We start from the raw sequence: 12,428 nt of genomic DNA, 5'->3' as shown, positions 1-12,428 counted from the left end.
TATTGCATATAGAACACAGGTAACAGCAGCCTGTCAACAGCTGGGAGCAGTCCCCCTCTGTACCTACTGCATATAGCATACAGGTAACAGCACACTGGCAACAGCTTGGATCACGGTAACTGTGAACCTACTGCATCTAGCACACAGGTAACATTCCCCCTGTACCTACTGCATCTAGCACACAGGTAACATTCCCCCTGTACCTACTGCATCTAGCACACAGGTAACAGCAGCCTGTTAACAGCTGGGAGCAGTCCCCCTTTGTACCTACTGCAGTGCATATAGCATACAGGTAACAGCACACTGGCATCCGCTTGGATCACAGTACCATTGTACCTACTGCATCTAGTACACAGGTAACTGTCCATATGTACCTACTGCATCATCTAGCACCCAGGTAACAGTACAATGGGATTACCGCCTACCCATAGCTGTCACCACTAAGTTGCCATCACATTTATTACTACTGCTACTGTACTAGCATGCCTTCTGTGTAGTTACTGCATGTCACATTGGACACAGGAAACAGCTGGAAGCATCCCCTTTCTGATACCTGTCAGCTTTAGCTTCCATCACTAATACACCTTTCCCATTACTAATGTCTCCTTATCTGCATCTCCTGTCGCTTCCACTTACTGTATATGCACTACATACCAGTCTCACGTCCTCTGTCACCTGCTGTCCATTACACACCTGCATTCACATAGCTCAGTAAAGGATCTATCTATTATGTTTCATCTGTTGCTTAATTAACCTTGATTCCAGGCTGACTGCAGCTCTCATGTATATTGCATGCCCTGTTACTGAGACTCCTCCAGGCAGGCTGTGTGCAGCTCTCTCCACCTGTGCTGTTGGTGCATGCATCCCCTGCTGGGCTGCTGTCAGTGTGTATTCCCTGTCATCATCTGTATGTCTTCCCTGCTGCTGTGCTTGTCTCACCCCCCATTGCTAGCGTGTATTTGTCACGGTAACTCCCACCAGTGTTGTCATTGTGATCCCTTTCAGCCTGGCAATAACTGCACGTCTATTCTTATATGTGTGAGCCCAGAAACACTCCTCTGGTCTTGTAGCCATCCTAAACCCGTGTACTATGACTGCACCTCACACTCTGCACCGGGTCACTCCCCCTCATGTTTCTCTCACACAGGAGAAGCCGGAGTCGTGCGCGGACACAGTGGCGTGGGGTGATTCTATCCAACTTCACTACACGGTGAGTTTTGGGTCACTTTCCTCGAGGCCACATCTGGGCCTATGGTACAACATCTGTAACAACAATAACACGTCAGCACTCCAGCCGGGGGAGGAGGCGGGACAGTGGGGTGGGGGGGTGGAGACCTGTCTGCTGCTGCTGCTGGGTCTTCTGGTTAACCCTTCTGCACAGGAGATCCCCATTGCTACCATACAGCAGTACCATAATACAGAAGCATTCCCTCCTGTCATTGTACAGCTCAGTGCACAAGTCACACGTGAGAATTCTGCAGTGACCAGGGACGTTCTATAAATCTGGTACTTTTTTAATGTCATTTCTTAGTTCATGTACAATACATTGTTTAATAAAACCAAAAGAAACCATTGTTTAATTAAACATAAAAGGGAAAAAAAACGTTTGGGTGCAGGTTTGTTTTCCTTGCTTCTACAGTATATGTGACATGAGGGAATAAAAATGCCAATGTCATGGCGTTACAAAATGTAAATACCTTTGGGTCTACCATCAGAAATGTAGTCGGAGCAGATGATTTGCATTATACCTCAAATGTCTTTGCTTTTAGCATATGTCACATATATGTGTTCTGCCCATATTAATCCTTTGAGTGCCGAGTGAATTTGTCAAAATAGGTGTGAAAATTGACAAGCAAACTATTTTATTCATCATAATGACCTGTAATGTTTACCTTATATTGGAAATATCATCTTTTTTTACACATTTTTAATTTGAAATTATGTAACAAAAGTGGATATTTTGCATATTGCTCTCAGAGCTGTTGGCACTGAAAGGGTTAATGACTGTAAACTATTCAAAAATGTATTCCTTTAGAAAAGTGGGTACTTGTTTCCTAGCACGGCGCCCATCGCATCACAGAGCATAAGGCATGCGATGGTATGCGATGCGATGGTAGCCAATGTTATACAATTTTAAATTGTATACCATCGCATTGTATGCCATTGTATGCCATATACAATGGTATACAAATTAAAATTGTATAAGCACCCTAATGGGTGTTTTCAATGTTAAATGTGCCCCCTATAAGATAATTAATGGTATAAGCACCGTAATGGGTGCTTACTATGTTAAAAGCACCCCCAACGCCACCCCCACTATCAACGCCAACCCGAAGCGTGGCGAGGGGCGGCGGTACGCGTCCTCTGACCTTTTCATACCCCCACTATCCACGTCGGCGTAGAGTTGATTTTATATAGTGTGGCGAGCGGCCGCGTATTACTTTACATGTATTCCACGTCCCCTCGCGGGGCTCGCTGCGCTTGCCACGCTTTGGGAACGGTGGCTCGCTGCGCTCGCCACACTATATAATATCATCTCCACGCCGACGTGGACAGTGGGGGTATGAAAAGGTTGGAGGACGCGTACCGCCGCCCCTTGCGGGCTCGCTGCGCTCACCACGCTTCGGGTTGCCGTTGATAGTGGAGGTGCATTTAACATTGTTAGGACCCATTAGGGTGCTTTTACAATTAAAAATCATATAGGGGCCTCTACAATTTAAAATCGCATGCCATATGCCCGCATGCGATGAGATGTCATACAACTTAATATCGTGGGCGCCGTGCTAGGAAACAAGTACCGAAAAGTGATTCCACCTTATAGTCTCAGCTTTGGGTCCTCTGTGCAATGTTCTCTGTCAAAAGTCCTCTAGTAAGTATTCAAGGTAAAACCTAAACTAATATGTGATTTTACTGAGCTTGAACTCGACTACATGCAAAATACAGATGTAAAATGGGTTTCATAAAAAAAAAACATGCCATTCAGTGGTGTAAGTTCGTCCTAGTTTCCAGTGTCTAGTGTTTGATTGTGTGTCTCAGAAACACTGCCATCTGTTCGCAGGAAACTACATCTTTCTCACACATGCACAAACACATGCAATTACAAGGTAGCAGACAGGCTTTCGAAGCATTTGCTTTGAGCGGGCTTACTAGTTACATATAACCAGTTCACAAGCACAAGAAACCTTTGTTTGGGCTTTAATAACACAAATAAATAAATAAAAATCTCTAAATTTGGGTACACACTAAACTACTTTTTTTTTCTTTACCAATTTGTCATTATGAGGAGAATCGTAGCGATAAATCGCCCACATTGCATAGTGTATATGTGCACTCTCACCATCATTCACAACTAGGGATGCCAATCCCAGGGCATTTATAAAATCCCGGGAATCGGGATTGAAAAATGCCCAATCCCAGGAATTTCCTGGTATTCGCTTCCCGAATAATAAAATAAAAATATGCCCCTGCCGCCCTGCATATTTTCTTACATGTGCGACCTGGAGCATGGTGGGTGGGCGGTGCTTCCGGGAGCCAAGCAGGACGTAGGCTGTGCGGGCGCCCAGGAAGATCTCAGCTTACCAAGCCAACCGGAATCAGGGTTCTAGTTCAAAACACACGGTGCTTAAGCCCATCGCATGCATTTGGAACTACATGCGATGCAAATTTATTGCTCCATGTATGGGCAGCACAACAGTCAAAATGTCGACCACTTTTAATCAACAGACAGAAGGTCGACACATGAAAAAGATGGACATGCATTAGGTCGACATAATCAAAAGGTCACAAGCAAAATTTTGAAATGGAAAAGGTTGACATGCAAACATGAGTTTTTGCTGGTATTTTGGGGGGTGTCTGTCGACATAGATCCACATGGACACCGTATCAGTGGAACGCGTCCCCTCGCACGACTCGCTACGCTCACCATGTTTCGCTGTGCTCGAGCACACTATTATATACTCACTCTATGCCCACTGGGATGGTAAAGTATGAACAAATTGGTTTAAAAAAAAACACATGAAAAACTTATGTCGACCAATTTCCATGGCAATGTTTTTCATGTCGACCTTTTGACCATGTCAACCTTCTGCCTGTCGACCAATAGTGGTGGATTTTATTTGACAGTCGACCTAATGAATGGATACCTCTTGTCTTTATTGTGCACACCAGAAAAGGGCTTCTTGAGACAGATGTGTCCCCATTTTCGGCACACTGGGTGTTTTGCAAGTACGGTGCCCGTAGGCTCACTTACCACACTGTTTAGAGGGTGTTCATCCGCATAGGCATCTATTTAGTATTCACATGGTCGAGTGGTCCCCCAATCCCCCTTCCACAGTGAAGATACTGTATCTTATTGTAAACTAGGTGCATACTGTGTATGGTCTAGGTAGATCCGGATGCATCTAGTTCACATGTGTTTACCACTCTGCACTTTGGGCTGAATTCTGCATGGATCGCTATTTAGAAAATATACAATCTGGTCCATTATTGAACAACTGCACACAGGCACTGGTTAAGTGGAACAGCGCCCTAGCCTAATACGGAAGTAGCTGTCACACATATACATTACTGTAATTATAGTTTTTCTTACTACATGCTCATTGCAAGGGGTTATTTGCCCGTTGCCTGTAGCTTTGGGCTCATTGCCAGGGGTTACCCATGCTCATTGCTAAGGGTTACAAATGCTCATTGCCAGGGGTTACATGCTCGTTGCCAGTGAGTTACTGCTCAGAGCATACCAGTATTCCCAGATATCTGCAATTCCAAGTAGGGCTGGCCGCGCTGCCTTCCCCTGACATTCGCTAGAGGTCTAGTAGGATCTCCTAGAAGGCGGTGAGCATTTTTGCAGATTCCATGCCATCTGAATGGAATCTGAAGAGATCCACCCCTCCACCGCGGCTTCCAGTAGTAGGTACAGCCGCAGCATCTATTGTGTCAGCGCTGTGCCCTTGAGTGACAGGAAGCCAGTGTTGAATTGCTGAAACATGGCATTTTCTGGGTGTTTTTTTTTTTCCAGGTGAGTCTCTAATGACTACTTCCAGCCTGGTTCTTTAGCAAATTAGTGGAAGCCGACAATGTTTCGGTTTTTGCAATTAGCATTTCTTTTTTCTTTCCGGGTGACGACTGATCGCAGGCAACTGCTTTTTCTCTAGTTAGCAATCCATGCTGAATTATGCCCATCTCCTATATATTTGGCTACATCTGTCACTCAAAGTGGGTGTCTGTGTCTATAACGCTCTGTTCCTGGACTTTCCTCTTAATGGCCCTTATTTTGATCGGCACGGTACGGCCCGCGTGCGGCCGTACCGCCGATGTTTTTTGTCTGCACATGCGCAGAGGTCATTCTGCGCATGTGCAGCCCCCTTCGCCGCAGACGGATTTCGTCCGCCGCAAAGGGGGCGTATAGGGGCGTGAGGGGCTTCAGCCCCTCATTTCCCTATGTGTACGCCCCGCGTTTCATGGGCGTTCCCATGCAAACGCGGGGCGTATGCATGGTAATGAGGGCATGACGCCCTCATTACCATGACATGGGGGCGGAAAGCTGACGTCGCCGGATGTCAGCTTTCAGCCCCCTTACAAGCTCCCACACGGACGATTGTCCGTGTGGTCTGAGCTTGCGGGAGCTGCCGCGGCGTGCGGGCCTGCCTTCGATGGTCGTCGACCATCGAAGGCAGGGGGCAGCTCCCACCATGGTGGAGGCGTAGCCTCCACCATTTTTGAGCGGATCGCCAGCCGTCCGTGTATGGACGGCCGTGGCGATCCGTCCGGTGGGCGGCCCTTGGTTTGTGCGGTCGGAGCCCCGTGTGCGGCTCTGACCGCACCAACCAGAATAAGGGCCAGAGTGTGATTGCCTTCATCTGTGCTGAACACCTTTCTGAGAAATTAACCTGTTTAAAACAGGTGATGGCAATCATACATAAAGGGGAAGTCTAGAAACAGAGCATTGTGTCCCTCCTGGAGAGGGTCATGTTGGGAGGTATGTGACAGAGAACCAGCCCAGTGAGCCCACAGACAGTGCCAGACACCCACTGCCTTCCCATGTTGCCCAGCACTGCTACTCCACAGCCACCAGGTGAGCGCCCCCCTCCCGCGATTTGCGGCAAAACCTCACCCCCGCCCCCCCCCTCCCGCGATTCGCGGCAAAAACACCCGCTCCCCCCCCTACCGCGATTCGCAGCAAAAACACACCCGCGACCCCCCTCCCGCGATTCGCTGCAAAAAGAACCCCCCCACGACCCCTCCCGCAATTCGCGGCATAACCACCACCCCGCGACCCCCCCCCCTCCCGCGAATCGCGGCAAACCCTCCCCCGTGACCCCCCCCCCCCGATTCGCAAAAAAACACCCCCACCGCGACCTCCCTCCCGCGATTTGCGGCAAAAAGAACCCCCCCGCGACCCCCCCTTGCACGATTGGCGGCACCCCCCCTGCGACCCCCCTCCCGCGATTCGCGGCACCCCCCCCCCCCTAAATTCGCAGCAGCCCCAGGATTAAATGGCACATGCAAAACACTGACATGGCTATGGTCGACAATGAAAAAGGTTGACATGAGTTTTTGAAGATTTATTTTTAATTTTTTTAATTTTTTCATATTCATTGTCATGTGTCGACATGGACACCAATGAAGTGGCACACTTATGTCAACATTTACATGTGTTGACCTTTCTGTGTTGATTTTTTCTTGTGGCGATTCGTGTCACACCCCCCCGCAACCCCCCCTCCCGCGATTCGCGGCACCCCCCGTGACCCCCAACCTCCCGCAATTCGCGGCAACCCCCCACCGGAACCCCTGTGAACCCCGCCCTCCCGCGATTCGCGGCACCCACCCCCGCGACCCCCCCTCCCACAATTCGCGGCACCCCCCCCGTGATTCGCGGCAGCTCCAGAATTAAATTGCACATGGAAAACACTGACATGGCTATGGTCGACAATGAAAAAGGTTGACATGAGTTTTTGAAGTTTTTTTGTCATTTTTTTAATATTTTCATATTCATTCTCATGTGTCGACATGGACACCAATGAAGTGCCACACTTATGTCAACATTTACATGTGTTGACCTTTCTGTGTTGATTTTTTTCTTGTGGCGATTCGCGTCACACCCCCCGCAACCCCCCCTCCGGCGATTCGCGGCACCCCGGCACCCCCCCGCGACCCCCCCCTCCCGCAATTCGCGGCAACCCCCCACCGGAACCCCCATGAACCCCGCTCTCCTGCGATTCGCGGCACCCACCCCCCGCAACCCCCCCCCTCCCGCAAATCGCGGCACCCCCCGCGATTCGCGGCAGCCCCAGGATTAAATGGCACATGGAAAACACTGACATGGCTATGGTCGACAATGAAAAAGGTTGACATGAGTTTTTGAATTTTTTTTTTTTCATTTTTTGAATATTTTCATATTCATTCTCATGTGTCGACATGGACACCAATGAAGTGCCACACTTATGTCAACATTTACATGTGTTGACCTTTCTGTGTTGATTTTTTCTTGTGGCGATTCGTGTCACACCCCCCCGCAACCCCCCCCCCCACCCCCCACAACCCCCACTCCCGCGATTCACGGCACACACACACACACCTCCCCCGCGATTCTCGGCACCCCACCCCGTGACCCCCCCTCCCGTGATTCACGGCACACCCCCGCGACCCCCCTCCCATGATTCGCCGCAACCCCCGCCCCGTAACCCCCCCTCCTGCGATTCGCGGCACCCCCGCGACCCCCCCTCCCGCAATTCGCGGCACCCCCCCCCCGCGATTCGCGGCAGCTCCAGAATTAAATTGCACATGGAAAACACTGACATGGCTATGGTCGACAATGAAAAAGGTTGACATGAGTTTTTGAAGTTTTTTTGTCATTTTTTTAATATTTTCATATTCATTCTCATGTGTCGACATGGACACCAATGAAGTGCCACACTTATGTCAACATTTACATGTGTTGACCTTTCTGTGTTGATTTTTTTCTTGTGGCGATTCGCGTCACACCCCCCGCAACCCCCCCCACGCAACCCCCACTCCCGCGATTCACGGCACACACACACACCCCCGCGATTCTCGGCACCCCACCCCGTGACCCCCCCCTCCCGTGATTCACGGCACACCCCCCGCGACCCCCCCTACCATGATTCGCCGCAACCCCCGCCCCCGTTACCCCCCTCCCGCGATTTGCGGCAACCCACCCCGCGACCCCCCTCCCGCGATTCTCTGCAATCCCTCCCCTCCCGCGATTCGCAGCATCCACCCCCCCACAACCCCCCCTCCTGCAATTCGCGGCACCCCCCGCGACCCCCCCTCCTGCAATTCGCGGCACCCTCCGCGACCCCCCCTCCCGCGATTCGCGGACACCTAAGTTGCAATACAGGGCATCTTTCATACAATTCTAACCATATTTCTCATATACAAACGTTCACAAATTAAGGGGGCGCAGCCCCTTACGACGGTGTGAAGAGCGCCCGTAGGGCGCGATGAATCACCTAGTTGTGTAAATATACACCTTTTTAGTGCACTGTTTTTTTTTTTTTTTTTTTTTAAAGTAAATTGAACCCGTTTTGCTTTCAGCTCTACATCACAGGTGGTGTAATTCAGATGTAGTTACTACAGGTTGAGTATCCCTTATCCAAAATGCTCAGGACCAGAAGAATTTTGGATAACAGATTATTCTGTATTTTTGAATATTTTAATATTTGAATGATGTATCTTGTATTTTACAAACACATGAAATACACACAAATATATTTTATTTGTGCATAAAACAAGGTTTCAAAACATGAAACAAAGTTTCTGTACTATCTCAGGCACTGAATTTAAATGGCAAGCAATCATATCTTGCACATATTTAGTTCCAGTTACATATAATGTCCTCAGCAGTAGTGCCAGTTATAGATGTCCCCAGTTGTGCTTTAAAAAAAAAAAAGCCATGTGCACTGCAGGTGGGGCAGATGTAACAGGTGCAAAGGGAGTTACATTTGGGTGGGGTGTGTTGAAACTGAAACCTAATTGCAGTGTAAAGGTGCGTACACACAGGGGAGATATATTGCTCAGCAATATATTGCTTATGCTGGGTACACACGGTGCAATATGATTGCTAGCGATATATTGCCAGCAATCATATTGCTCAGTGTCTCCTTTTCATCAGCGATGAAAAGGAGACACTGCTACTGTCACGGGGCGGGGGGAGCAGCAGTATCTGGTTGCTGCTATCACGCGGCGAGGGGGGGGGGAGAGATGGAGACCCGAACGGAGGAGGGAGCAGCAGCAGCACGGAGAAGGAAGGGAGGGACGCGAAGGGAGCAGCAGCAGAAGGGAATCCTTCTGCCGCTGAACTCCGCTGACCTCCTGCTCAGCACTGGGGGAAGCTCCTGTGACCAGCGACCATTAGGGAGTGCACACGGGAGCGCGCAGCTGGCGATTTATCGCCAGCAGCACTCCAAATCACTGGCAATATGGTCGCTCAGCGACCATATTTCCAGCGATTTCAGCCAATATCGCCTCCGTGTGTACACACCTTTAGTTTCTACTTTTCATCAGCGATTAGAGATGGTCGCTGATGAGAAGGAACCTCTGCCGGGGGAGCCGCAGAGGTAATCAGCTGGTCGCAGGAGCAAGCCGATTTATCGCCGGGGCACACTCCCATCACTGGGAATATGGTCGCCAGCGACCATATTCCCAGTGATTTCAGCCCCTATCGACCCCGTGTGTACACCGCTTTAGAATAAAGCAGCCAGTATTTTCCCTGCACATAAACAAAATAACTCACACAAATCTAACTCTCTCTGCACGTGTTACATCTACCCACCTGCAGTGCACATGGTTTTGCTCATTATGAAAACATATTTTTTAATATGATTCTGAAAGGGTCCCAGCGGTCCCTTTAATGCCCTACATCCTGGGACTCTATCTATTATCTCAGTCTGTGGTTAGCTCCACGGGTATGGATCATTAGGTCACCAGCATTATGAGTTAAGGTTGACCTGACTTTAGGTCGACTAGGTCGACATGGATAAGGTCGACATTGCAAAAGTCGAATTTTTTATTCCGGAATGTCAACAAAGTCAACATAAACACTAAAACGTAGCACCGCGTATTGCTGAACGCCCCATGCTTCGGGACTACTACTTTATTCTCCCACCACGCTCTAGTGGATGGTGGGGCATGAAATACTGCCTGTTGGCACATTTTGTGTCACCATGGACACCGAAACTTAGCACTGCGTCCCCTAGCATGGCTCGCAATGCTTCAGGCACCGTGCCTTCCTACGATCGGAGCACTATTTTATTCTCCCACCATTACTCCAGGTACATGGCTAAGTAAGGCGCCACATTCAGGAGGGTGCCGAAACACGACATACCCTGCCACAGTAAGTCACTTGTTCCCCACTTGCCACGAAAACTGTCTCTACTGGCTTAAATATAGAGGGTGCCAGGTGTGCAATTATTACAGGACCTGTAGGAATAATGCTCCGCATGCTGGGACTTGTGGTTCTCCAAGTCCATTCATGTACTTGTACTTGTAGTTTTACAGCACAACCCAATCTTCTTTTTCTTTTTCTATTTTTACACAAAACTATTAACCCTGCACCCAGGGGTGCCGGGGATAGCCTTGGGCTTCAGCCCTGGATGGGAAAGCCTGGGGGGACCCCTTTATTGGAGTTCACCAGTCCCCCAGAAACCCCACCCAGTGCTGACCAGCCAGGGGGTTATGTTTTGGCTGAGGGAGCTTATATAAAAGGTCTGCCCTGGCATCACCCTACTGGCTGTTGGAGACCGGTGCTGGTTCCATACCCAGGGCTGGGCAACACCAGCCCTCCAGATGTTGATGAACTACACATCCCAGGATGCTTTGCATTAGTTTTGCTATGTGGCCATGCTGAAACTGATGCAAGGCATGCTGGGATGTGGAGATCAACATTAGGGCCGGTGTTGCCCAGCCCTGCATAATACGGTGACCCCTACTCTTTTTTTTGTCCCCGATATTTTTGGAACCAGGACCAGACCAAGAGCCTGTGCTGGTTTCTTTAAATAAGGGGGGCGTTTCTGGGTGGCAAATGGGTGAATGTCTTGTGTGGTGTCATGCACATTTATGACCTCTTCCTTGCACGTATGCAGCATGCATGCAGAGATGAAACACTGGTTCTACATGGATCTTTGTAACCCAGCATGAAGTGGGTGCTAGTCACAATACTAGGGTGAGGACAGAAAATCAGTTGGCCATCCACATGAAGATAGAAAGATAATGATCAGGCTAGAGAGGCTTCCATTAACATAAGGAGGCAAGAAAGCTCCCAGATGCAGCGAGGTACACTTTGTTTTTGCGTTATAAATAACATCTATGGGGGAATCTATCTATGGGGGAATCTATCAACACTTGGAGAGAGATCAAGTTAAGAAGTCTTTGTATTAAGGGTACTTATGTAGTATCTGGGCTGCCGATTTTTTGATTGTATGCCTTAAGTTAAGGCATACAATCAGATGCGATGCGATGCGATATCGCATCGCATCGCATCCGATATCGGATGCGATATCGGATGCGATGACCCGATTTTTCCATAGGAATCAATGTTAAAATGATTCCTATGGAAAAATGGGTCCTTTTCATACCCCTACTATCCAAGTGGGCATGGAGTTGGATATAAACCTGTGGCGAGCGTAGCGAGCCACCGAGCCCGAAGCGTGGCGAGCGAAGCGAGCCCCGCGAGGGGACGGTATTCGTCCCCTCGCGGGGCTCGCTTCGCTCGCCACGCTTCGGGCTCGGTGGCTCGCTACGCTCGCCACAGGTTTATATCCAACTCCATGCCCACTTGGATAGTAGGGGTATGAAAAGGACCCATTTTTCCCATTGAATTCCATGTTAAAATGGACTCAGTCCATTTTAACATTGATTCCTATGGAAAAATCGGTTCATCGCATCGCATCGCATCGCATCGAATCGCATGGTCGCATGCGATGCGATGCGATCTCCCGATCCGACCCGATTTAGAAATCGGCAGCCCAGATACTACATAAGTACCGTATTAAGCCTTCGAGAGAGATAAAGTAGACAGAGTTAAGGTACAAACCAACGGCTACTGTCATTTTTCCAACACAGTCCGTAAAATGACAAAATCTGATTGGTTGATACTATCACTCTCCAAGCTTTGATAAATCTCATACTATATTACTTGATGTACATATAAGCTTCTAAATGTGGAAGACTAACATCTAGTTTGATGTTTCCAGTTGAGAAACTAGACGGTGTGAGTGGCTGTTATCCACTGTGAAACTTGTGTGTCTAGTGGCCTCATGAGAATACCTAATATTGACACACCGCAAATTGACATCAACAAACCTCGGGACAATTCTTGACAGCCTTCAATTTCGATGACTGGCTTGAAGTGACAATACCAGGTTGGAGGGAACACATAGGTACATGTGAAAGTTACTCTGCTTTTATCTATG

The 12,428-nt window shown here is 48.9% G+C and overlaps 1 protein-coding gene across 2 annotated transcripts in view; it reads left to right on the top strand.

The window, feature by feature from the left end:
* The window catches only part of FKBP11 (FKBP prolyl isomerase 11), a 52,471-nt gene that overhangs the window by 1,024 nt on the left and 39,019 nt on the right, over window positions 1-12,428 (top strand). Inside the window, exons 1-2 of one of the 2 annotated variants that reach the window (XM_083169073.1) lie at window positions 1,168-1,210; window positions 12,210-12,395. Coding sequence is in view for 1 of the 2 variants with exons in the window: in XM_083169072.1 (XP_083025198.1) it covers window positions 1,148-1,210 (63 nt within the window). In the remaining variant the exon portion in view is untranslated. Of the gene's footprint in view, window positions 1-1,147; window positions 1,211-12,209; window positions 12,396-12,428 lie in introns of those variants that run through there. The other variant, XM_083169072.1, reaches the window with a different exon arrangement.

Source organism: Crinia signifera, chromosome 2, assembly GCF_055691185.1.
Source record: "Crinia signifera chromosome 2, ASM5569118v1, whole genome shotgun sequence".
In the NCBI taxonomy this organism is placed as follows: Eukaryota; Metazoa; Chordata; class Amphibia; order Anura; family Myobatrachidae; genus Crinia; species Crinia signifera.
This window is presented reverse-complemented; position numbering and strand designations above follow the sequence as displayed.